At 42.0% G+C, this 27,561-nt stretch overlaps 1 protein-coding gene across 13 annotated transcripts in view; it reads left to right on the top strand.

Moving 5' to 3' along the window:
• Positions 1–27,561, top strand: part of prom1a (prominin 1a) — a 120,750-nt gene that overhangs the window by 61,452 nt on the left and 31,737 nt on the right. For 8 of the 13 annotated variants that reach the window (XM_029726712.1, XM_029726702.1, XM_029726700.1 and 5 more), the window contains 12 exons: positions 19,039–19,159; positions 19,386–19,449; positions 19,740–19,829; positions 20,080–20,103; positions 20,850–21,079; positions 21,182–21,256; positions 21,370–21,433; positions 21,727–21,886; positions 24,895–25,047; positions 25,210–25,333; positions 25,704–25,807; positions 27,444–27,528. In XM_029726712.1, the coding sequence (XP_029582572.1) occupies positions 19,039–19,159; positions 19,386–19,449; positions 19,740–19,829; positions 20,080–20,103; positions 20,850–21,079; positions 21,182–21,256; positions 21,370–21,433; positions 21,727–21,886; positions 24,895–25,047; positions 25,210–25,333; positions 25,704–25,807; positions 27,444–27,528 (1,294 nt within the window). The remainder of the gene's footprint in view (positions 1–19,038; positions 19,160–19,385; positions 19,450–19,739; positions 19,830–20,079; positions 20,104–20,849; positions 21,080–21,181; positions 21,257–21,369; positions 21,434–21,726; positions 21,887–24,894; positions 25,048–25,209; positions 25,334–25,703; positions 25,808–27,443; positions 27,529–27,561) is intronic. The other 5 variants (XM_029726711.1, XM_029726705.1, XM_029726707.1 and 2 more) reach the window with 1 other exon arrangement.

The raw sequence follows: 27,561 nt of genomic DNA, 5'->3' as shown, positions 1-27,561 counted from the left end.
AGCTGCCAAAGTTGATTCTAACATGTGTTGACTCAAGGGTGTGGATATATTTCTGTATTTAATTTTCAATAAATTTGGAATAAATTCTAAAAACATGTTTTCACTTTGTCGTTATGGGGTATTGTGTGTAGTTGGGTGAGATATATTTAATACATTTTGAATTCAGGCTGTAACACAACAAAATGGGGAATAAGTCAAGGGGTATTAATACTTTACATAATATGCATTTTTATAGTGTCTCTATTCAAGAGTCTTTTGACTCAATTAATGCTGTTCCTGCTTCAGTGTTCTCCCTCAGCATCTTTTCCGAACACAGTACATCACCTACTGACTTCCATCACTTTAGATATCCAGTGGTGATTGTGAGAAACAAATGGTCAAATGTACTTACAGCACATTATTGGCTAGGCAGTAGAAATAGCCATATACAGACACAATATAGACAGTATCTGTGGCTTGCCTTTGGCTCTACGGTGGAGGAGAGAGGATTCACCAAGCTTCTGTTCTTTGTTTGATGTTCCTGTCTTTACGGCTTTGTTGGAGAGAGAGTGCTGCATTATTACAAATTCCAGAGGGGAAACCTAGCTCCACGGAGACAAGTGTCTGAGAGAGAGAAACCACCCAGAGCTCTTATTAAATCTCCCCGGCCACCAGGCGAAGACGCCACAACGATTCTAATGATGCAATTACACTGGGCACAGGGATGTGGAGACCACCTCTCGAGCTGAGGGACAGGGAGTGTGTTACCTTTAGGTCACATGCGCCCGTACAGCGCATACACATAGTACTCACACACACACAGGGTATTACCAAAAGAGCGTAATCGCTGACAGCTATGGGGCAAGGATGAGACGTTTTACAGGGGGTGGTATCCCAGAAACTTTCTAATTTGAATATGTAAGGCTTGCAGGCACATTATCAGAGAGGGAGAGAGAGGGTGAGACATAAAATTGACATGGGTGGTGTATTACACTATTTCCAAGAGCTGTTTGATTGAATGTGAAAGTGTATTTTTAAGGTGTAGGCCTATAAAGCATTCTGGTATGGATTATAGGTTGGTATGCCAAAGATGTCTTCGAAACTTAGGTGTAGCATCACATTGTGGTTTGAAAGGTACACTATATATACAAACCTATGTGGACACCCCTTCAAATTAGTAGATAAGGGATATTTCAGCCATTTCAGCAATACTCACTACCGAGTTCCAAACTGCCTCTGGAAGCAACATCAGCTACTGTTATTTTATTGTTGCTCCTTTATTTATTTATTTAGTTTATTTTAGTAAATACTTTCTTAACACTTTTTTTCTTAAAACTGCATCGTTGGTTAAGGACTGTAAGGTCTACCTACACCTGTTGTATTCGGTGCATGTGACAAACAAAGCGAGGTCCATACAGAAATTATTTGTCGAGATTAGTGTGGAAGAACTTGACTGGCCTGCACAGAGCCCTAACCTCAACCCCATCAAACACCTTTGGGATGAATTGGAACGCCGACTGCGAGCCAGCCCTAATTACCCAACATCAGTGCCTGACCTCACTAATGATCTTGTGGCTGAATAGAACCAAGTCCCTGCAGCAATGTTCCAACATCTTGTGGAAAGCCTTCCCAGAAGAGTGGAGGCTGTTATAGCAGCAAATGTGGGACCAACTCCATTTGAATGCCCATGATTTTTGGTCATGTAGTGTATGTTTTTGGTACAATACTCCTATTTGCCTTTAGTTGTGTCACTATTATGAGGTTCGACTGGTTCAGATATAAAACATTTGAAGGGACAGTGAGCTCAATGTCTCGTCTAAAGCCACACATCTGACCAGACAGACAGGTGCACTGACTGCAGTCGAGGGAAAGATGCTAGAGGATGAAGAGGATAAGAATGCTTGTTCTCTGTGTATTGTCCTCTGTGTATTATCCTCTCTGTACGGTCCTCTGTGTATTATCATCTATGTATTGTCCTCTGTGTATTATCCTCTCTGTACGGTCCTCTGTGTATTATCATCTATGTATTGTCCTCTGTGTATTATCCTCTCTGTACGGTCCTCTGTGTATTATCATCTATGTATTGTCCTCTGTGTATTGTCCACTGTGTACTGTCCTCTGTGTATTGTCCTTGTGTACTGTCCTCTGTGTACTGTCCTCTGTGTACTGCCCTGTCCATTTCATATTTATCTCAGGCTTGAAATAGAGCAGCACTGTCAAGTCTTCACCATACATTCTTAATAACTTTGTAAATGTTTGAATTATGTCGTTTCCAATATCAGTTCCAGCCGCCACAACTTTCTAATGAGTTCTGTTATGTCATTGGAAGTCATGCCACATGACAGTTCATAGGCTACTGTGCAGAACACAACAGCAAGCCTTTTGCCTTACATTTTAAATGAATCTATTGTTCAGAATGCAACAGATGTAGATTACAGATTAAAGTTAGGACTACAAAAGAAAAGTATCACTACAAACTATGGTTTTAGTAACCTTTCAGTGTAAAGATGATTATCCGTACTGCAGTAAGAGAGGTACCCTGTCTCATAATGGACCAATGATGCGATCCACTAATCTATTAATAGACCGTTTCCCCCATACTATGGGAACAATAGAATAGTCCCAAAAGTGCAGCCTCTAGTATTTGATCATGTATTTGACCCAAGTATCCATCTCTCCCTGTCTAGAAGTATTAACATAGACTGATGTTCTCTGATTTGTACAGTATGGGGTGCCTCGTTCTACCTTGTGTGTGCTGATGATGAATCATTGACGAAGTGACCCAATTAATATGTGGAAACAACTTCTCATCACTGCCCTGCTTTCTCCGGGTGCACAGAACACTGTCAGTGCGGTGTCACACGCCATGGTGAGCTGAACACACAGACGCAGGCAGACAGACACGCACACTCACACATAGATGCGCGTAAGCACACACATATTTTAATCATTATGTGCGCCCATTCAAATATTTGATAGAGTTTCACTTATGAAATATAACATATGGATCGTTCACATGATATGTACAGAGAACAGTATGGCTGTGACACACACTACCTCTCCCTGCTTTTTTGTCAGATGGTTATATCCCTCCACAGCCACCTCTCTCAGCCAACATGGAGATTCTACTGCACCGCACCTCGGCAACAGAGCTCCCCAGAAGCCGTTGCCAAGGCACTAAACTCCTGCCGTTAGGCCTTGTTGTCATGGGGGAGTGATATGAAAGAGTGGCACCACTGTACTGTAGCGCAAAGAGCCAAGCACCTGCTTTAACAAGATACAGACAGACAGACAGGCAGGCAGGCACAAAGACACACAGACAGACACAGACAGACAGACACAGACAGACACAGACAGACACAGACAGACAGACACAGACAGACACAGACAGACACAGACAGACACAGACAGACAGACACAGACAGACAGACACAGACAGACAGAGACAGACAGACAGAGACAGACAGACACAGACAGACAGACACAGACAGACAGACACAGACAGACAGACACAGACAGACAGACACAGACAGAGACAGACAGACACAGACAGACACAGACAGACACAGACAGACACAGACAGACACACACAGACAGAGACAGACAGACAGACACAGACAGACAGACACAGACAGACAGACACAGACAGGCACAGACAGGCACAGACAGACACAGACAGACAGACACACACACACAGACAGACACACACAGACACAGACAGACACACACAGACAGACACACACACACAGACAGACACACACAGACAGACACACACAGACACAGACAGACACACACAGACAGACACACACAGACACAGACACACACAGACACAGACAGACACACACAGACACAGACAGACACACACAGACACAGACAGACACACACAGACACAGACAGACACAGACAGACACACACAGACACAGACAGACACACACAGACACACACAGACAGACAGGGGAGGGCCCAAGTTAGCGCAGATTGTCATTAAACCCCATCTAATAAGGCTAGGGGTTGAACAGGACCACTGAATGTTCCAAACTGTAACACCCTGGGCACATAAAGGGTTGAACAGGACCACTGTATGTTCCAAACTGTAACACCCTGGGCACATAAAGGGTTGAACAGAACCACTGTATGTTCCAAACTGTAACACCCTGGGCACATAAAGGGTTGAACAGAACCACTGTATGTTCCAAACTGTAACACCCTGGGCACATAAAGGGTTGAACAGAACCACTGTATGTTCCAAACTGTAACACCCTGGGCACATAAAGGGTTGAACAGGACCACTGTATGTTCCAAACTGTAACACCCTGGGCACATAAAGGGTTGAACAGAACCACTGTATGTTCCAAACTGTAACACCCTGGGCACATAAAGGGTTGAACAGAACCACTGTATGTTCCAAACTGTAACACCCTGGGCACATAAAGGGTTGAACAGGACCACTGTATGTTCCAAACTGTAACACCCTGGGCACATAAAGGGTTGAACAGAACCACTGTATGTTCCAAACTGTAACACCCTGGGCACATAAAGGGTTGAACAGGACCACTGAATGTTCCAAACTGTAACACCCTGGGCACATAAAGGGTTGAACAGGACCACTGTATGTTCCAAACTGTAACACCCTGGGCACATAAAGGGTTGAACAGAACCACTGTATGTTCCAAACTGTAACACCCTGGGCACATAAAGGGTTGAACAGAACCACTGTATGTTCCAAACTGTAACATGTGGGGATCAGAAGCAGAGCTGCTATCGGACCACAAAGACAACAAGTTACACAAAGGAATGAAAGACGTCTTTATCTACTATACAAATGCTGCTATTTCAAGACCACAAGTCCAACTACCCATCTACCAAGAGCTACTGTCAGTCTCAACGTCAACAGTGAAGAGGCGACTCCTGGATGCTGGCCTTCTAGGCAGAGTTCCTCTGTCCAGTGTCTGTGTTCGTTTGCCCATCTTAGTCTTTTATTTTTATTGGCTTTTAATTTGCATCTCTGCCTAAAATACCAGCATCCTGGAGTCGCCTCTTCACTGTTGACGTTGAGACTGGTGTTTTGCAGGTACTATTTAATGAAGCTGCCATTTGAGGACTTGTGAAGCGTCTGTTTCTCAAACTAGACACACTAATGTACTTGTCCTCTTGCTCACTTTTGCACCGGGGCCTCACACTCTTCTTTCTATTCTGGTTAGAGCCAGTTTGCGCTGTTCGGTGAAGGGAGTAGTACACAGCGTTGTACGAGATCTTCAGTTTCTTGGCAATTTCTCACATGAAATAGCCTTCATTTCTCAGAACAAGAAATAGACTGACAAGTTTCAGAAGAAATATCTTTGTTTCTGGCCATTTTGAGCCTGTACTCGAACCCACAAATGCTGATGCTCCAGATACTCAACTAGTCTAAAGAAGGCCAGTTGTATTGCTTCTTTAATCAGAACAACAGTTTTCAGCTGTGCTAACATAATTGCAAAGGGGTTTTCTAATGATCAATTAGCCTTTAAAATGATAAACTTGGATTAGCTAACACAACGTGCCATTGGAACACAGGAGTGATGGTTGCTGATAATGGGCACCGTTTCCAGCTACTATAGTCATTTACAACGTTAACAATGTCTACACTGTATTTCTGATCAATTTGATGTTATTTTAATTGACAAAAAATGTGCTTTTCTTTCAAAAACAAGGACATTTCTAAGTTATCCTAAACTTTTGAACGGTACTGTATGTGGCAGGAATTTCCTAACGTGAATGTATTAGGCCTGCATGTTTGCCTCTGTGTGGTTGCGTGCGGCTATACTGGGCTCTGGCTGGCCCAGTGAGTGACCATAGACCACATCACAGTGACACCAGTCCTCCGCTTGACTAGGAGGGACTTCTCACGGGAGAGAGAGAACCTTAGGGACCGTGTGTGTGTGTGCTTTCTCTTATGAAAAGAGACATTTCACACTAAATGCACCGTACACTATCTTGTTGTCAGCACACTGCATGTTTCAGAACAGTGCACTACTTATTACATTAGAATCCACCGATCTATCCCTACGGTAGCTATATGCAGTGATTTCTAATCTAATTTACAGTGCTATTGGAATCACAGCAATATAGTTATGTCTTGAGCAATGTAAGTTAGATAGCTAACTTATTCTTTATGTTTTATAGTACAGTCTTAAAGAGACATTGTGTGTTTATGGCTTTTCTAGAAACACAATTCCCAACCCTTTCATGCACACAGAGCATCTGATCCATTGTGGCATGTGGTGTTGGTAGTGTTAACCCCATTGTCCTATGTGGTGTCAGTAGGGTTCACCCCATTGGAACCTGTGGTGTTAATAGTGTTAACCCTATTGTAACATGTGGTGTCAGTAGTGTTTAACCCTATTGTAACATGTGGTGTCAGTAGTGTTTAACCCTATTGTAACATGTGGTGTCAGTAGTGTTTAACCCTATTGTAACATGTGGTGTCAGTAGTGTTTAACCCTATTGTAACATGTGGTGTCAGTAGTGTTTAACCCTATTGTAACATGTGGTGTCAGTAGTGTTAACCCTATTGTAACATGTGGTGTCAGTAGTGTTTAACCCTGTTGTAACATGTGGTGTCTGCAGTGTTCACCCCATTGTCCTATGTGTAGTCAGTAGTGTTAACCCTATTGTAATATGTGCTGTTTGTAGTGTTAAGCCTATTGTAACATGGTGTAGGTGGTGTTAACCACATTGTAACATGTGGTGTCAGTAGTGTTAACCCTATTTAACATGTGGTGTTCGTAGTGTTAAGTAACCCCATTGTAACATGTGCTGTCATTAGTGTTAACCCCATTGTAACATGTGGTGTTAATAGTGTTAACCCTATTGTAGGTGGTGTTAACCCCATTGGAACGTGGTGTCAGTAGTGTTAACCCCATTGTAACATGTGGTGTTTAAGCACCAGCTGTCAGAGCAGCTCACAGATCACTGCACCAGTACATAGCCAATCTGTAAATAGCCCATCCAACTACCTCATCACCATATTGTTATTTATGTTATTTATTTTTGCTCTTTTGCACCCCAGTACCGCTACTTAAAAAAAATATATATATATTTTATCTTTATTTAACTAGGCAAGTCAGTTAAGAACAAATTCTTATTTTCAATGAGGGCCTAGGAACAGTGGGTTAACTGCCTTGTTCAGGGGCAGATCGACAGATTTGTACCTTGTCCAACGCTCTAACCACTAGGCTACCTGCCGCCCCACTTGCACACTCATCTTCTGCACATCTATCACCCCAGTGTTTAATTTAAAATGTATGCATTCACTACTGTAAGTCGCTCTGGATAAGAGCGTCTGCTAAATGACTAAAATGTAAAATGTAATTTGCCATACTGTAATAATTTCGCCACTATGGCCTATTTATTGCCTCACCCCCCTTATCCTACCTCATTTGCACACACTGTATATAGACTTTCTCTATTGTATTATTGACTGTATGTTTGTTTATTCCATGTGTAACTCTGTGTTGTTGTTTGTGTCGCACTGCTTTGATTTATCTTGGCCAGATCGCAGTTGTAAATGAGAACTTGTTCTCAACTAGCCTACCTGGTTAAATAAAGGTGAAATATTTTTTTTTTTATGGTAACATGTGGTGTCAGTAGTGTTAACCCTATTGTAACATGTGGTGTCTGTAGTTTTCACCCCATTGTCCTATGTGGTGTCAGTAGTGTTTACCCCATTGTAACATGTGGTGTTAGTAGTGTTAACCCTATTGTAACATGTGGTGTTAGTAGTGTTAACCCTATTGTAACATATGGTGTCAGTAGTGTTAACCCTATTGTAACATGTGGTGTCAGTAGTGTTAACCCTATTGTAACATGTGGTGTCAGTAATGTTAACCCTATTGTAATATGTGCTGTTGGTAGTGTTAAGCCTATTGTAACATGGTGTAGGTGGTGTTAACCCCATTGCAACATGGTGTCAGTAGTGTTAACCCCATTGTAACATGTGGTGTTAGTAGTGTTAACCCTACTGTAACATGTGGTGTCAGTAGTGTTAACCCTATTGTAACATGTGGTGTCAGTAGTGTTAACCCTATTGTAACATGTGGTGTCAGTAGTGTTAACCCTATTGTAACATGTGGTGTCAGTAATGTTAACCCTATTGTAATATGTGCTGTTGGTAGTGTTAAGCCTATTGTAACATGGTGTCGGTGGTGTTAACCCCATTGCAACATGGTGTCAGTAGTGTTAACCCCATTGTAACATGTGGTGTCAGTAGTGTTAACCCTATTGTAACATTTGGTGTCAGTAGTGTTAACCCTATTGTAACATGTGGTGTCAGTAGTGTTAACCCTATTGTAACATGTGGTGTTGGTAGTATTAAGTAACCCTATTGTAACATGTGGTGTCGGCAGTGTTAACACCATTGTTTCAAGAAGTCTTTACTTTACTTTGGCTTGTTTGTTGTCCATTAGACTTACCGATAGAGAAGACACATGACCAAGCTAAGCTAGCAGCTGCTATTGTATGTCTGCACAAAATTAGCTTTGTTAAGCTGGGGATAATAACCTAATAAGGACTAAGTAAATAGTCTGGTCACCCCATGTCCACACTAAAGCCCCTTTTCACTATGATAGTAAGACAGTATTAGGGAACCATAGGTGCTTATGACAAGTCTGGTAAGTAATGCATTATGATGGTACCAATATTCAATAGTGGATTCGTAATTAGGACAGGAGTTGATACAACTCTTATACAACCTTGAGCAACCAACCACCAAGGATACTTGGTATGGAGTCATGGATGCTAGCATTGGTGTCAGTCTTGCAGTCTAAGACTATATATCAAGGCCTGAAACGCCCATTGTCTTCCATTATACAGTATGACTACCCAGGGTCCTTGTAGGGGAAGGAATGTGATGCTTCTTGTAGGTGCACTGCACACGCACACAAACACACACACACCTATGTTACTGTGTACTTTACTTTGTGTTAGGTGCTCTGAACTGACAATGTGTCCTTACATGACACGACACTAGGGGGCTAAATTGCATGTTGCAGTGTGAAAGCTTTTTAGCTACCATAACACTGAATTATGTGTTCACTAGCTGATTAATTCTTTATAGGAGATGTTGCTGAGCTGCGCTCAGGTTTTGAGTGTGACCTTTTGTTATTTTCAAAAATGGAATTCCAAAGTAATGTGCTCAAAAGTAAGGAATAAATGTTTTGTAAATGAATATAGTTGATATAATTCAGGGGTAGGCAACTAGATACAGCTACGCGCCGATTTTATATCGGAACGGATGTTTGGGGGGGTGTACACTACAAATTGACCACAACTAAGCCCAAAAAGAGAATGTATTTGAAAATATCCATCATTTCACACCTTGATTACATTGAGACATGATCACATATCTGTTTTTTTTCATTTGTGGAAATACTTGGGAACAGATTTCCTGAATTAACACATTTTTAACTGAATTCCTGGTGATCAATTTTTATTTGTATTTTTTTTGCTAAAAACATTGAGGGGCCCAAAAAAGTCACTTGCGGGACTGTTATAGTCCTCGGGCCGCCTGTTGCCGGCCCCTGATATAATTTGTAGTGTGTGTGTGTGTGTGTGTGTGCTTGTTGCCTTTATACATAGTTGTCTGTAGTGATAATAGTGACATGCTGTGCCATTCACAATGTAATTTTATTCATCTCCATTAATCATTAAACCTCTTGCCTAGTGGATAGTTTACTAGCTCATGAAGTATAGCACCACTTTATACAGGTCCTTCATACAGTAAAGTGTATTTTAATGAAAACAAAATGGATAATGCTATTAAAGGTTAAATCATTTTGAAAGATGATAGCAGTCACTTCCTTTCCTTAGCCTAAGTGCTCAGCCCAGTTCTGTGGTATGTAGGGCAGGCTGTGTGTCTCTATACCAGTAGTTTCCATTCACATTACACATCATTTTAAACCAAACACTCATGGCATTGTTCAGTATTCACACAAAGCATGGTGCTACACTGTTTTGCTGTTTGTTTGACCCTTTCGACTAAAGGTCATATCAGTAAATGTGACATAAAAGAAGAAGAATACTTTATTGGCTATTTATTATACATGTGATCCGGCTTCAAAATACCAGACATCACATCATCAACAAAACCAAGACCTATTGAGTTCAATCTAACTTGTATTGTGTTACACAGCTGTTATTTTATGGCCTATAATTAGTGGGTACTCTAACCTCTGAGCACAATATGAAAAGGCTACATCTTACTCTGTGCTACATCTTACTCCATGCTGCATCTTACTCCGTGCTACACCTTACTCCGTGCTACATCTTACTCCGTGCTGCATCTTATTCCGTGCTACATCTTACTCCGTGCTGCATCTTACCCCGTGCTGCCTCTTACTCCGTGCTGCTTCTTACTCCGTGCTGCTTCTTACTCCGTGCTGCTTCTTACTCCGTGCTGCTTCTTGCTCCGTGCTACTTCTTACACCGTGCTGCTTCTTACTCCGTGCTACATCTTACTCCGTGCTACATCTTACCCCGTGCTACTTCTTACTCCGTGGTGCATCTTACTCCGTGCTGCTTCTTACTCCGTGCTGCTTCTTACGCCGTGCTGCTTCTTACTCCGTGCTGCTTCTTACTCTGTGCTGCTTCTTACCCCGTGCTACATCTTACGCCGTGCTGCTTCTTACTCCGTGCTACTTCTTACTCCGTGCTAGGTCTTACTCCGTGCTACATCTTACTCCGTGCTACATCTTACTCCGTGCTAGATCTTACTCCGTGCTGCATCCTATTCTACGCCATCTCTTACTCCGTGCTGCTTCTTACTCCGTGCTACATCTTACTCCGTGCTAGGTCTTACTCCGTGCTACATCTTACTCCGTGCTAGGTCTTACTCCGTGCTACATCTTACTCTGTGCTAGATCTTACTCCGTGCTAGATCTTACTCCGTGCTACATCTTACTCCATGCTACATCTTACTCCGTGCTAGATCTTACTCCATGCTACATCTTACTCCGTGCTACATCTTACTCCGTGCTAGATCTTACTCCGTGCTGCATCCTATTCCACGCCATCTCTTACTCCGTGCTGCTTCTTACTCTGTGCTACATCTTACCCCGTGTTACATCTTACCCCGTGGTGCATCTTACCCCGTGCTACATCTTACTCCGTGCTACATCTTACTCCATGCTGCTTCTTACTCTGTGCTACATCTTACTCCGTGGTGCATCTTACTCTGTGCTACATCTTACTCCGTGGTGCATCTTACTCTGTGCTACATCTTGTAGACCAGTTTGTGAGACTATGGGTCAGTTCCTGTTAAGAAGTCCTACTTGTAGAGTAACAATGGCCAACCCTCCTCCCGGAGAACTATCTGGGGATGCAGGCTTTTGCTCCAGCCTTGCTCTAATACACCTGATTCAGTTGATCAGCTATTCGTCAGTATCTTGTTTGGCTCAATTAGCTGGAGCATAGGGCTTCATATCCTGAGTGTTGACCACCCCTGTCATTCACAGAGAATAGGGAATGGGGTCTCTAGAGACTGGAGAGAGATAAAGAGAGGACTGAGAAAGCACTGTCCTGTCCTAGCACAACACAGCTGAATACAGGCCATTGTTAGGCCAAGCAAAGCCATGGAGCCACCAGACCGTGTAATGCTACACTGCTCAGAGTACTGGCCTATATTAATTTCTATAGGCTAACAGGTAGCGCTACACTGTTTGTTTTCACAGTTATCATAACTTGTTTCCTGTGGTCATATTTTCATGTCTCATTGACTTTGTTGCTCTTGTAGGCATTCATTTCACACAGCATATTTTGTCAAGTTGCTGTATAGCTAACTATCTCAAGATGAGTTTCCGTTTTTCTCATTCCGACTGAAATATTTGTTTTGTTGACTCGTTGAATGGGGTAGCACACTCTGTAGTCTATTGGCAGTTTCCCTGCTCTGGTGAGAGCTACAGTTTCAGATTATAATCTAGGCACTAGATCAGGGTCCATTCTCTTCCACACTCACTCACAATGAGTTGGGAATTCACTTGCTGCCATCTTCAAAGCCCCTTTGTTCATCGGTAGAGATTCCGCTGACCTTGCTGGACAACGCTGACAGAGAGCTGGAGAGAGAAAGAGAGCGAGAGAGTTAGAGAGTTAGAATGAATTGGGGAGACAGACGGAAAGAGAGAGAAAATAACGTGAGATGGGAAATTAGAGTGAGGGAAGGAGCGAGAGAGAGTTGCACAAGAGGCTTTTGTCATCTGGGAGCCATTTTGATTCTCCTTTGATCCGCATGCCTCCATGCCTACTGCCTTGCCCTAGTACAGTAGCATAATGTCCATACAACCTACATGTTAGCCAATAGTCACTTGGACGTATTGCCAAATTCTATAAAATGACTTTGGAGGTGGCTTATGGTACAAATTCTCTGTCAACAGCTCTGGTCGACATCCCTGCAGTCAGCATGCCAGTTGCGCACTCCCTCAAAACTTGAGACATCTGTGGAATTGTGTTTTGTGACAAAACTGGCCTTTTGTTGTCCCCAGCACAAGGTGCACCTGTGTAATGAGCATGCTGTTTAATCAGCTTCATGATATACCACACTTGTCAGGTGGATGGATTATTTTGGCAAAGGAGAAATGCTCACTAACAGGGATGTAAATACATTTGTGCACAACATTTGAGAGAAATACGCTTTTTGTGCATATGGAAAATGTATAGGATATTTTATTTCAGCTCATGAAACATGGGACCAACACTTCACATGTTGCGTTTATATTTTTGTTCAGTGTACAATGTTCATACACACACACACACACACACACACACAAACACACTGTACAGTACACACCTATGAGTGACTCAAAATATCCATTCTAATTGCTCTCAATGTCCTAACACAGACATGAAGCTCACACTCCAAAGTTACAATATGCACTGATTCTTCTCAATAGATCAAACATTCAAAACCCATAGGAAAACAGACTCACATAGAAATGTGTCAGAATGTCTCTTTATTTAGCTGTTTGCTATTTATTAGAAAACATTTACAATTTCTACAGATGAGATACAGTACAATATTGTTTGTGTAATGCACTTTGACCAGGCGTCCACAATGGCACCCTATGCTCTACCCTGCACTAGGCTATATAGGGAATAGAATGCCTTTTGGAAGAAAGAAAAAACGATGTTAACATTTTGCCCAAAAGCCCATAGTTTGTGTAGTCCAACCTGCATAGAGAGAGACTTCCATTATCTTTTCTCAAGGCCTTTACTTATTAGCCCCCCTCTCACTACAGTACCTAGCAACTCTGACCATTTTAGAAACTAGTGTTAGTATTCAACAACTGACCATTTCAGAAACTAGTGTTAGTATTCAACAACTCTGACCATTTCAGAAACTACTGTAGTATTAGTATTCAGGAGGAATAGAATGAGTCGTGGAAATGAAGACTTAATACATGGACAGGTTCCACTTGATGTTCCTAGAGCTAACTAACACTAACACACAGAGCCACTGTACAGACTGTTTGAATTATGGAAGTCACTTATTTAAATGTGTAAGTTATTAATAATATGCAGTAATGTGCTTTGCATGTTTACTGCCTGAACGGTTACAGACAATGGGCTACATGCGAGAGCGTAAGGCATAGATCTCAAATCATTTCACTTGTGTTAAGAGTGTGATATACAAGTTGTGAGCCACAGCATATCACATTCAACCATTTCAGTGGGCATTTTTCATATTAAGTTAGTTAACTATCCCAGAGAAAGGGGGAACATAAGCAGGTTCTGTTGGTCAGTTAGACTGTATTCAGTTGAAGGCCCTATATGCTATTCCTATGATGCTGGTGGAACAGATAAGGTTTTGCTGTAAGCACTTGTACTGCCACCTGCTGGCATTCATGCTATTGCTGTGGTCATACAAGGCTTCCATTAAAGGGGAACTGCACCCCACTGATTTGGCCTCGTTTTTTGGTTTGCTCCTCAAGAAATGCTGGCGGCCATGACAGAAGCCAAACGTGAGTTGGCTTGGGGGTGTGGTGGGCGTTTCTTGGGTGTGTCCTTGCCACCACCAAGACACACCCATCTGCCAGAACCTTGCCTGCAGCGGTTTCCCCCCACTCAATCACAACAGGCAAACCTCCTGCAGGTTGAGTTCAATAAATAAAGGCAGATGTTTGCTGAGATGCCGGAGGAAGCTTTGAATAGGTCAGTAGCCTGCAGAGTAATATGAAAAGAATGCAATTGCTGAATTTATGTAGATATTCTAAACTAAGCATTATGATATATTTCAAACGTAGTAACAGGTCCATGTACCTTTTTTTACATAACCTTTTACATAACCTTTTACATAACCTTTTACATAATACCATAGAAGCAGTGCTCTGCTAATATAACAATGTGCACCTTTCACCTTCCATTGTCATTCCCATCCGATACCGATACTGTGCCTATCTGCATTTTGTCTGGTCGTAATGGGGCTACCTTGGCAAACATGTCAGAGTGGTCATACCTTCCTGTATGGTGTCCCGTATTCAACAGAAGTTCCCTGATCCTGGTGCAGAATAGACAGGGTTTCTCCCTCCACATATTGACTGATACCATTCAATTCAATAATTTAAAAAGACAATACAAGTAAAAGTTGTGTCTAGTAAAATGTTAATGTTAATGGGGCGGCAGCGTAGCCTAGTGGTTAGAGCGTTGGACTAGTAACCGAAAGTTCAAATCCCCGAGCTGGCAAGGTACACTGTCGTTCTGCCCCTGAACAAGGCAGTTAACCCACTGTTCCTAGGCCATCATTGAAAATAAGAATTTGTTCTTAACTGACTTGCCTAGTTAAATAAAGGTTTAAAAAAAATGCTGAGTACAACGTCTCCATCCATTTAGAGACATCAGTATCAAGCCCGTCTGTCAGTCTGGACTTCATCACATCATCTTGCAAGTCTCTATGTGCTGGCTCCATACATGTTTCTGTGAACACACAGTCACTATTCTTTTACCAATTGCAGTTAGCATAGATAATATCTGACACACAGAGTTTGAACAGGTCAGAACAGGTAAAACCTAACCAATCATGGTCTCCCCATCAAACGACGAGGCTGGCTTCTAGCAAAAGCAACTACAGTCCTCTCCATCTGTAGAAATAGGCAGAGTTGAGGTAGAGTTCATTAGTGACAAATGGAATCAAAAGGGTGTTGCAAATACTGGACATTTCTGCTGTACTGTGTTATTAGTAATCCCCTTCAGTCATACAGCCTCCTTGTGTGGCAAAAGTTAGGAGATATCTAATCAATGAAAGATGACATTAAACTGACTGAATTAAAAGTTAAAGGAGATGGATAGGCTACAACGAACAAGAGTCAACAGGTAGGCTGCTACTTAATATTCTGGAAGGAGTTGTTGTTATTTATAAACGTAGGATGAGAATGCACTGAAGCCTCAATTAGCCTAGCTAGCTAATGTTAGCTATCATAGCTAGCGTCTCCTGGTTTGCTGCGGTCAAGACAGGTACTACGTAATCATATTTGATGATAAATAATCTAGCTATGGCAGGTATTAGTCTACTACAGCGCAAGTCCACTTGGTTGGTTGCTGTCCCTCGTCTCTCCCTCCCTGCTTCCCATGTCACTACTCCCAGTAGGCTACGGCCCCTCCCCCGCCTCCTAGAGTGGCGCCTCAACCTCTCTCTCCCTCTTGCGCTTTATCAGCTCTGGTTAATAAAGAAAATCTGATGCTTCCCTCACTCAGATCGGACCGGGTATGGATCTGACCAGTTCTATACAGAATGGGTCTAGTCCTCAGGTCTATTTCGGAACAAGTCTCAATATTATATTTTTTTATTCATGCATATCGGGTCGGGATGAGAAAGCCACAGGTCCATTTCTGAACGGGTCCGACTTTTTGGATCCATGAAGCCCTCTAGCTGGAGGTAAGGTCTTTGCCAGTGCCCCATTGATGGGTATAGCGGTGTAGATCAGCTCCTGGCCCCTCATCAAAGATACAGGTCAGTCACACACAAACACACACACAGAGCACATATTACATTATCACTGATGGTTATGATTAGCATTAGATATGATATGTGAAGTGAAATCGAATGGTAAACGCAACGATCAGACTAGTTCCACCAGTCTAGCTTATGAAGGTTAATTGGGACCAAACTCAAAAGTGTTTTGTCACCAACCAGATTCAAGTGTCCTCCCTGTTCCATTTATAGGAATGCTTACTGTGTGATGCTGAGGGTTGCCTTGCTGGTCTCCTCTGTGTTGCATGTTCAGCTGCAACTGGACATCTCTCGAACAACTGCGGCAGGCAATCCTCATTACCAATGTACTTCCTCATCTTATGAGTTGATGACTGGGAGGGCGTGTGACAGAGTGATATAATAGACAGACAAGTGGTAAATTGCATTTTGCTTTTTGATAATGCACTTCACAACCAAGATTATTCTGCTTGGCTGGGTAATTAACCTACTAGTTTATCAAACTGGCAATTATTTTATTTTAAAAAGTCACATAACACACATTACCATTGTTGATGAAGCCGTCTGTGTCATCAGGGCAGTAACTCGGGTCAAGCCAATTCTAGGTCATCACTAGTTACCATAGACACAAAGTCATAAACCCTGCCTATTTTTTACAATTTCTCTCCTTAAAATGTGATTTTAAACCTAACCTTAACCCTAACCACACTGCTAACCTTGTACCTAACCCTAACCTCAAGACCAAGAAAGACGAGGACAAATCAGATTGCTAATAAATTTAAGCATGTTATTAATAATATAGCCAAAAGTAATACAACATACAGTCCGCTCCTATACTCCATGTTCACCCACGACTGCATGGCCACGCACGACTCCAACACCATCATCAAGTTTTCTGACGAACCAATGGTGGTGGGCCTGATCACCGACAACGATGAGACAGCTTAAAGGGAGGAGGTCAGTGGCCTGGCAGTGTGGTGTCAGAACAACGACCTCTCCCTCAACGTCAGTGAGACCAAGGAGCTGATCATGGACTACAGGAAATGGGGGGGGGGGGGCACGAGCACGTCCCCATCCACATCGATGGTGCTGCAGTGGAGCGGGATGAGAGTGTCCAAATCTTACAAGTACTTAAAATGGTCCACACGCGTGACCGTTCGTGAAGAAGGAGCGACAGTGCCTCTTCCCCATCAGGAGGTTGTGAAGTTTGGCATGGGCCCTCAGATTATTGATATTGACCTCTGACATGACCTTTGACTTGAAACTTCAGTTGAGATTGGTGGACATCAGTTAAGTTAGTGTCCTATTCAGACCCTCTGTTTCTTCCGATTGTTTCCCTCGGACTCAGAACTTCCTAGGCAAAGGTCTGATTCCCATGTCCTCTTACAGTTGAGCCTTGGGACGATGGCACTGTCACTGTCCTCAACAGACCTAATAATCATAACAATACATTTGATTTTAAGAACCTTTCAAGTCACCCTAGGACACAAAAATGTAAAACACAAGATAAAAAAAACAACACAAGATTGAAAATAGATTTTTTTTAAATAGACTAATAACTCTTCTGTTTCTTCCAGGATGGTTCCTCTGGTTGGAACAGCCTGGGTTAGTAGAAGGGCTGGACACCCTGGTCCTCTTACAGGTGACCCATGGTCCTCCCTTTCTCTTGGAGGGCGGAACCATCTGGTCCTCTCTTATGGGAGACTCTAGACACTTCACATCCAAACCTCTCTAACCTACGGAATGAAAGAGAATGCACACAACCAGAGTAACTAAAAGAAACCAGCTGTCTTCACAAATATTGTATGTGATGATATTTTCTTGATAAACTTTGAATTTGATGCTCAGCATCACTCAGGGAACTGGCTGGGTGAGTCCTTCTGGTTCTGCCTCCCTGCTTCTCAATCAGGTGACCCATGATGGAACCACCTGAGGGGCAAGGAGGACATAGGCAGGCCCTCTGGTGTTCTCAGGGCTGGAGCTCTGGAGGATCTCATGGTGCTCGCCCACCATGCTCTTTAGGTCCACAGGGGCCGTAGCCACTGCCTGGTCCTCCTCATCCCTCAGGGCATTGGTCCTGACCATTGGGACTTCACCTCTCTGTACTGTTCTAACTGGTCATCTGAATCCAAGTCAAAGTCAGACTCAAAGCCTGAATCGTAGCCCAAGTCATGATCAGACCCTTCCTTGTCAGACTGATAGTTGGAGTCAGACTAGTAGGCATTGTCATACAGATGCATTGAGTGTCTTATTACTACCTGTCTTCTCAGAAGGTTAAGGTGTTTGTGGGGGGAATGTTGATTCTGTTTCTAGAATGTTGTGGGTTTTACAATGTTATTGATGGTTTCTATGGCAAACAAAGATTGATTTGGCGAACCAGACTTCTAAAGCATAATAGTTGGCTATGTGGCCTAGGAGAGATGGACATTCAAATCCAAACAACACAATGAAATACATACAAATAATACAAATATTGCAAGCAATAAAGGCAATAGATGACAGGACAAAAAAAGCAGCGCTCACAGTGCATAGTTTTACTATACTGGTGCTGGTCACAGTTTTCTGAAGCTGTGTGGGTCTTGAGTGGAATGCCACACATTGGGTCGTTTCGTCCATTCAGCATAAAACTACATTTACAGTCATCGGCTGGCTAAATGGACTAGTTCAAAGTATCAACAACAACTAAACGCCAATGATTATTTGTGGTATTTGTAAACTGATTAGAGGTCTGTGTAGTATTCACAACTGACAGAAGATGTGAATGAAAGCTTGACATGAATTCTCTTTCAATAAAATCATAAGGATGTGTTTACACAGGCAGCCCAATTCTGATATTTGGCCAAATTATTGGCAAAAGAGCTGATCTGATTGTTCCAAAGACCAATTAGTGGAACAATATCACAATTGGTCTGCCTGAAGCATTTCGCTACACCCACAATAACATCTGCTAAATATGTGTATGTGACCAATAAAATTAGATTTGTATAAATGTAGCCATAAAGCTTAAAATATCTGAATTAGAATATTTAAAACACTCTTAGCTTAGTGTGTGCTAGCCTATATCTCGTTTAATGTTCTGTGTGGTTGTGTTTGTTGTCTGTCTGCAGGGCTGGAGTACTGTGTGCGTATGCAGCTAACCAGAACCTGAGCTCTCAGCTGGAAGGAATGAAGAGACTGGTTAGCAGCAACCTGAAGGACCTGCAGACCTTTGCCAATGAGACGCCAACGGTACAGCCTTTTTACGGTAGCTTCAATGACAGTTAACTGTAGGTGTGCACACAAGGCTAAGTAGAGAATGTAAGAGATGGATAGATTAAACGTCCTCGTGTGTGTGTGTGTGGGCGTGCGTGCGTGAGAGAGAGAGAGATAGAGAGAGGCTGACAGAGTAACACAATCTCTGACAAAAAAAAGAGTCCTGCGTTTCTGTAACTTTATTCTGCTCTTCTTTTCACAGCAAATTGATTACCTAATAGCACAATACGCCACTGCCAAGTACACAGTCATTTCTGACCTAGATAGTAAGTAGAGCCACATGTCATATTGTCTCTGTTCAGTCTATTGTCTGTTGCAGAAAACTATGAATCTATGGCCATATCAGGTCCCCTAGATACATAACAGAGTTGGAGTCAATTTCAGTTCAATTCAGTCAATTCAGGAAGTCAACTGAAATTCACATTTTTCTCTATTGCTTTTCTATGAGAGAAATTGGACTTTGAATATGAACGTCTGTTTACTTCCTGAATTAACTGAATTGAAATGTAATTGACCCCAACCCTGATACGTAAGGATGCAATTTCCCCATCCTCAGATGTGGGTCCTCTGCTTGGAGGGAATATTCATGTGGAATTGGGCACAGAGGTGCGTCCTGCACTGGACGGGGTGCTGCGTATGGCTGGAGGTAAGTCCAGTCCTTATGATGTCATTTCCTCTTTCAGGCAGATGCTGTAATTGTTTTTACTCTCTACCACACTGACAATACTGTCCTCAAATTGGACACAAGTTATAAGGATCTTTTAAGAATATACTGTATATAGTACAGTAGCATTGTAGTTCTTATAGAAATATCTTGTTAATTAGCTCATAACAAGGTGTACTTTAATGGCTGAAGTAGACATCCTTCTCTTTCCTTTTTACTTGTTGTCATAAAGTCAAAGTTCAGAGGGCCATTAAAGGTAACAGTAAATGAACCTTGACCGGTGACCCCTTGACCTTGAGACTTCACCCTCGTGTCATTCTTGTGATTGGTCCTCTTGTGGTTCTCCTGGCTCTTGAGCCAATTGTATGTAGCCTGGGCCAAGATTTGTTTGTGCCACTGCCGTGACAATGACTATAGGAGATGGCAAGACAGCAAAAACAGTTCTGGGACCAGGCTAAATCGCTAGACATCCCTGTGTGTACAATACACTACCTGCCTCCATTTGGAACTGTCCAAACCTACCTTGTGTGCCATCTTAATTATGAATCGATATGGATATATTAAGTATATGGCCTCCCAAGTTCCAACCTTGCTCCAACAGTGGATTGAACCTGCAACTATTGTTCACATGTTCAATTCTAAAAGCTTCCCCTGTGTGAATATGTGTGTGTTATTTTGTGTGTAATCAATGCCAGGGTATGGATGTGCATGTGTGTGTATTTGATTTGTGTGTGCGTGCTTGTGTGTGCATACATTGAGTGTTTTTGTGAATCTACCGTGTGCATACATGTGTGTCTACTATGTGCACTCTCACACACACTGTAAATGTCTGTAGTTCTGTCCTTGATCTGTTCTTGTCTGTTAATGTTCTGTATTATGTCATGTTTCATGTTCTGTGTGGACCCCAGGAAGAGTAGCTGCTTCTTTCACAACAGCTAATGGGGATCCTAATAAAATACCAAATACTCACACCTGTCCATCCTACCCTGTCCCCATCCCCAGCCATGCGGGAGACCAAGGAGGCCCTGGAGAACGTGAGTGTGTCTCTGGAGGTTCTCCAGGAGGCGACAGGGAAGCTCCACTTCAACCTGAGCCTGGTGCGCTCTAGCCTGAACAGAACCCTCAATGATCCGGGCTGCAGTGACGAGGACTCAGATGCCACCACCGCCCAGCTCTGCCGCTCCATCCGCAGCTCCCTGGCACAGCTCCAAGTCAGCGCCAACTTCACCCGGGTATGCTGTCACACTTCATTAAAGACGATAATAATAGTAATTCTGTAATAATTAGATTTATATAGCACAATATAAGTATATGTTGTGTGTGATGTGTTGCAGTTACCTGATGTGAACAATCAGCTGGAAAGTGTGAATCAGGTGCTGAAAACGGGCCTCAGCGATATCATTCAAAAGGTGAGTCTAGAAATGTTGCATAAACTTTAGGTACTGTATAAGTTGTGGGGTTTTCTTTGATATTTGTGATACTGTATCATCAATGTTACCTTTGTGTTTCCTTCTCCAAACAGGGCTTCTCCTCATTCAATGACACTCCAGGCATGGTGAGTGACCAGATGAGGAACGTAGTCGAGGGTGAGTGGCATCTCTTTAACCTCATTTAATGCTCCCAAAAAAGTTTCAATAGACACTAAATGAAGGGTTATATCATTTTGAGTGTTCAACTTTGCATTGCCAAGTCAGTCATGTTCAATATGGTATGAATGCTCATTGAAGGTAATGTCTTATACGCCCAAATAAGATCAATGGCCATATTCCAATTATTGACCTACACCTGAGCTGTTGTACCCCAATACCCCAAAATATAACATTGTATTACTCCATTATTTCACTAATGTCCCTGAATATATCCACTCTCTCCTTCCCAGGAGCCCGGGGCATGTTGGACGTCATCAGCACCAACATCAGCAGCTTCTCCAAGGTGTTTCCTGTACACAGCTCTCTGGCCAACTTCACCAACTTCATCAGTCACACACAGTCCAAGATAGAAGACTCTTACCCTGAGATCGATCAGATAGACTTCTACAGGTACAATCAGGAATTGGGGCCCTATTCACAAACTGTGTGTATTAAATGGCACCCTATTCCCTATATAGTGTACTACTTTTGACCAGGGCCCATGATGTGCTCAGGGTTTAGAATAAATAAATGTCTTCACCTGCCTGGTCTGTGGTAGATTGACGTAAAGAGAGTATAATCTGTTGTTACTGAATATCATCTGGAGTTATTTCATCAGCACAGGTCACTGTGACATAATGTAATAATGAATAAAGAGTATATTCATTCAGTAAGCCTTTAGGTGTACCCTGGACCTGACCCTGCATACATGGCCCCCTGTATTGCCCTCCAGCTGTGATTATTACACAGTACATTTGATTGAGCCCTGAGACAGACCTGCTATAGTCTCCATTATTATGGTATCTTATCCTAATGTAGGGTTTGGTTGTTGCTTGTTATGGCATCTTATCCTAATGTAGTGGTTGGTTGTTACTTGTTATGGCATCTTATCCTAATGTAGTGGTTGGTTGTTACTTGTTATGGCATCTTATCCTAATGTAGTGGTTGGTTGTTGCTTGTTATGGCATCTTATCCTAATGTAGTGGTTGGTTGTTACTTGTTATGGCATCTTATCCTAATGTAGTGGTTGGTTGTTACTTGTTATGGCATCTTATCCTAATGTAGTGGTTGGTTGTTACTTGTTATGGCATCTTATCCTAATGTAGTGGTTGGTTGTTACTTGTTATGACATCTTATCCTAATGTAGTGGTTGGTTGTTACTTGTTATGGCATCTTATCCTAATTTAGTGGTTGGTTGTTACTTGTTATGGCATCTTATCCTAATGTAGTGGTTGGTTGTTACTTGTTATGGCATCTTATCCTAATGTAGTGGTTGGTTGTTGCTTGTTATGGCATCTTATCCTAATGTAGTGGTTGGTTGTTACTTGTTATGGCATCTTATCCTAATGTAGTGGTTGGTTGTTACTTGTTATGGCATCTTATCCTAATGTAGTGGTTGGTTGTTACTTGTTATGGCATCTTATCCTAATGTAGTGGTTGGTTGTTACTTGTTATGACATCTTATCCTAATGTAGTGGTTGGTTGTTACTTGTTATGGCATCTTATCCTAATGTAGTGGTTGGTTGTTACTTGTTATGGCATCTTATCCTAATATAGTGGTTGGTTGTTACTTGTTATGGCATCTTATCCTAATATAGTGGTTGGTTGTTACTTGTTATGGCATCTTATCCTAATGTAGTGGTTGGTTGTTACTCTTTATGGCATCTTATCCTAATGTAGTGGTTGGTTGTTGCTTGTTATGGCATCTTATCCTAATATAGTGGTTGGTTGTTACTTGTTATGGCATCTTATCCTAATGTAGTGGTTGGTTGTTACTTGTTATGACATCTTATCCTAATGTAGTGGTTGGTTGTTACTTGTTATGACATCTTATCCTAATGTAGTGGTTGGTTGTTGCTTGTTATGACATCTTATCCTAATGTAGTGGTTGGTTGTTACTTGTTATGACATCTTATCCTAATGTAGTAGTTGGTTGTTACTTGTTATGACATCTTATCCTAATGTAGTGGTTGGTTGTTACTTGTTATGGCATCTTATCCTAATGTAGTGGTTGGTTGTTACTTGTTATGGCATCTTATCCTAATTTAGTGGTTGGTTGTTACTTGTTATGGCATCTTATCCTAATGTAGTGGTTGGTTGTTACTTGTTATGGCATCTTATCCTAATGTAGTGGTTGGTTGTTGCTTGTTATGGCATCTTATCCTAATGTAGTGGTTGGTTGTTACTTGTTATGGCATCTTATCCTAATATAGTGGTTGGTTGTTACTTGTTATGGCATCTTATCCTAATGTAGTGGTTGGTTGTTACTCTTTATGGCATCTTATCCTAATGTAGTGGTTGGTTGTTGCTTGTTATGGCATCTTATCCTAATATAGTGGTTGGTTGTTACTTGTTATGGCATCTTATCCTAATGTAGTGGTTGGTTGTTACTTGTTATGACATCTTATCCTAATGTAGTGGTTGGTTGTTACTTGTTATGACATCTTATCCTAATGTAGTGGTTGGTTGTTGCTTGTTATGGCATCTTATCCTAATATAGTGGTTGGTTGTTACTTGTTATGGCATCTTATCCTAATGTAGTGGTTGGTTGTTACTTGTTATGGCATCTTATCCTAATATAGTGGTTGGTTGTTACTTGTTATGGCATCTTATCCTAATATAGTGGTTGGTTGTTACTTGTTATGGCATCTTATCCTAATGTAGTGGTTGGTTGTTACTTGTTATGGCATCTTATCCTAATGTAGTGGTTGGTTGTTACTTGTTATGGCATCTTATCCTAATATAGTGGTTGGTTGTTACTTGTTATGGCATCTTATCCTAATGTAGTGGTTGGTTGTTACTTGTTATGACATCTTATCCTAATGTAGTGGTTGGTTGTTACTTGTTATGACATCTTATCCTAATGTAGTGGTTGGTTGTTGCTTGTTATGACATCTTATCCTAATGTAGTGGTTGGTTGTTACTTGTTATGACATCTTATCCTAATGTAGTGGTTGGTTGTTACTTGTTATGACATCTTATCCTAATGTAGTGGTTGGTTGTTACTTGTTATGGCATCTTATCCTAATGTAGTGGTTGGTTGTTGCTTGTTATGGCATCTTATCCTAATATAGTGGTTGGTTGTTACTTGTTATGGCATCTTATCCTAATGTAGTGGTTGGTTGTTACTTGTTATGACATCTTATCCTAATGTAGTGGTTGGTTGTTACTTGTTATGACATCTTATCCTAATGTAGTGGTTGGTTGTTGCTTGTTATGACATCTTATCCTAATGTAGTGGTTGGTTGTTACTTGTTATGACATCTTATCCTAATGTAGTGGTTGGTTGTTACTTGTTATGACATCTTATCCTAATGTAGTGGTTGGTTGTTGCTTGTTATGGCATCTTATCCTAATGTAGTGGTTGGTTGTTACTTGTTATGGTGTACTGGTGTACTGACTCCAGGGTTCCTCTACAGGTGGATTTGCTGTATTGGCCTCTGCTGCATGGTGGTTCTCATCCTGGCCTTCAACTTCCTGGCCATACTGTGTGGCACCATGGGATATGACAAGCACGCCTCCCCCACCACACGGGGCTGTGTCTCCAACACCGGCGGCACCCTTCTCATGGCGTAAGTATTTCTGGCCGGCTGGCTGGCTGGCTGGCTGGCTGGGTATCTGTTTGTCTATCTTATCTATCTTATCTATGTATACTTTCTGCAGTATATAGAGCACTACGAGTGTGAGTGTGTAGATTGATTGATTGAATGCTCTATCTATGTGTGTCTCCACAGCGGTGTGGGTTTCAGCTTCCTCTTTTCTTGGATACTGATGGGAGTGGTGACCGCCACCTTCCTGGTCGGAGGCAACGTGGAGAAGCTGGTCTGTGAACCCTTCCACACCAAGGAGCTCTTCAAGGCAAGTTATGATGTGATAACTCTTATTAAGGTGACAATGTTTCGGTATTGTATATGGTCCTTCTCTATAATCATGGTCTAGAACTGTATGATGGTCTTACTGTATAATCATGGTCTAGAACTGTATGATGGTCTTACTGTATAATCATGGTCTAGAACTATGATGGTCTTACTGTATAATCATGGTCTAGAACTGTATGATGGTCTTACTGTATAATCATGGTCTAGAACTGTATGATGGTCTTACTGTATGATGGTCTTACTGTATAATCGTGGTCTAAAACTGTATGATGGTCTTGCTGTATGATGGGCTTACTGTATAATCGTGGTCTAGAACTGTATAATGGTCTTACTGGTCATTTGTGTCCAAGGTTTTGGACACTCCTCACCTGGTGAACCCTGAGTGGAGGAACTTCATCCCAGGGTATATGTACAACGACTCAGACCTGGATCTGACAGTGGAGAGTTTCTACAGGTAATACTGTACTGGATGTATGGATGTAGCACTTAGTACTGGGGATTCATTTCTGTGTGTTTTAATGATGGCCTATGTTTTACATAGACTGGCTCGTCTATATAAACTCAGCAAAAAAAGAAACGTCAACTGCGTTTATTTTCAGCAAACTTAACATGTGTAAATATTTGTATGAACATAACAAGATTCAACAACTGAGACAGACTGAACAAGTTCCACAGACATGTGATTAACATATATGGAATAATGTGTCCCTGAACAAAGGGGAGGTCAAAATCAAAAGTATCTGTCAGTATCTGGTGTGGCCACCAGCTGCATTAAGTACTGCAGTGCATCTCCTCCTCATGGACTGCACCAGATTTGCCTTACACCGGCCTCACCTGCCTTACAACAGGCCTACAAGCCCTCAGTCTAGCCTCTCTCACCCTATTGCGGACAGTCTGATGGAGGGATTGTGGTTCCTGGTGTAACTCGGGCAGTTGTTGTTGCCATTCTGTACCTGTCCCGCAGGTGTGATGTTTGGATGTACCGATCCTGTGCAGGTGTTGTTACACGTGGTCTGCCACTGCGAGGACGATTAGCTGTCTGTTCTGTCTCCCTGTAGCGCTGTCTTAGGCGTCTCACAGTACGGACATTGCAATGTATTGCCCTGACCACATCTGCAGTCCTCATGCCTCCTTGCAGCATGCCTAAGGCACGTTCACGCAGATGAGCAGGGACCCTGGGCATCTTTCTTTTGGTGTTTTTCAGAGTCCGTAGAAAGGCCTCTTTAGTGTCCTAAGTTTTCATAACAGTGACCTTAATTGCCCATCGTCTGTAAGCTGTTAGTGTCTTAACGACCGTTCCACAGGTGCATGTTCATTAATTGTTTATGGTTCATTGAACAAGCATGGGAAACAGTGTTTAAACCCTTTACAATGAAGATCTGAAGTTATTTGAATTTTTATGAATTATCTTTGAAAGACCGGTTTAGACAGGTTTGCTGAGTTTAGAATTAAACTTGATCACTTATGGATAGAACCAAGTCATAACTCTAGATATTCCTGTTTTGTGGCAGCGTTTGATTTAAATAAATGTCACATATTCTACCTCCTCACATTCCATCCGACATTGCTTATAATAAATGATGTAAAGGATTGAAACTAGGGAGAGGGATACGTGAATTGCTTAGTGATCTTTTATGCCTCAGATTTCATCAACTTTCATCATCTCTCGATTAGAACAGGCAGCAAAGCTTTGTTCTAAGACCATCACGTTATGTTTCCTTATAGAGACTTGTCGCCTCAGCTACTGCCTAGTCAGGGAGTTAGCCATGACATAGTGTGTACAGACATGACCATTCCTTTACCCTTACTTCACTCTCCCACGTGACCATTGAATGTGTTCAGTTATGTAACTACAAACAATGGACCTAAATGGGAAATGTGAGTCATGCATGCTGACTTAATACTTTGTGTTGGATAAGCTTTCTAAAAGTGATTTGAAAGAGCACAGCTTATAAAATGACCGGAAGGCAGCGATACAGAGCTGAATAGAGTTACAACTTTATTCACTGGGTGGCAGCAGAGCGAGCTAACTAACCAAGGAATTGAATGGAATGGAAGTGATAATATTCACATTTCTCTCTCTCTCTCAGTAATTGCAAAAATAACAGAAGTCTCTACTCTGCCATGCGCCTGGATAAAGTCTTCAATGTCACAACCTTGCTAAACTCCAGCCTGGTCAGTATTCACATGCATTGTGCAGTGTGCACT

Source organism: Salmo trutta, chromosome 3 (assembly GCF_901001165.1).
Source record: "Salmo trutta chromosome 3, fSalTru1.1, whole genome shotgun sequence".
NCBI classification, from domain to species: domain Eukaryota; kingdom Metazoa; phylum Chordata; class Actinopteri; order Salmoniformes; family Salmonidae; genus Salmo; species Salmo trutta.
The sequence above is the reverse complement of the archived record's forward strand: the minus strand, read 5'-3'. Positions and strand labels throughout refer to the sequence as shown.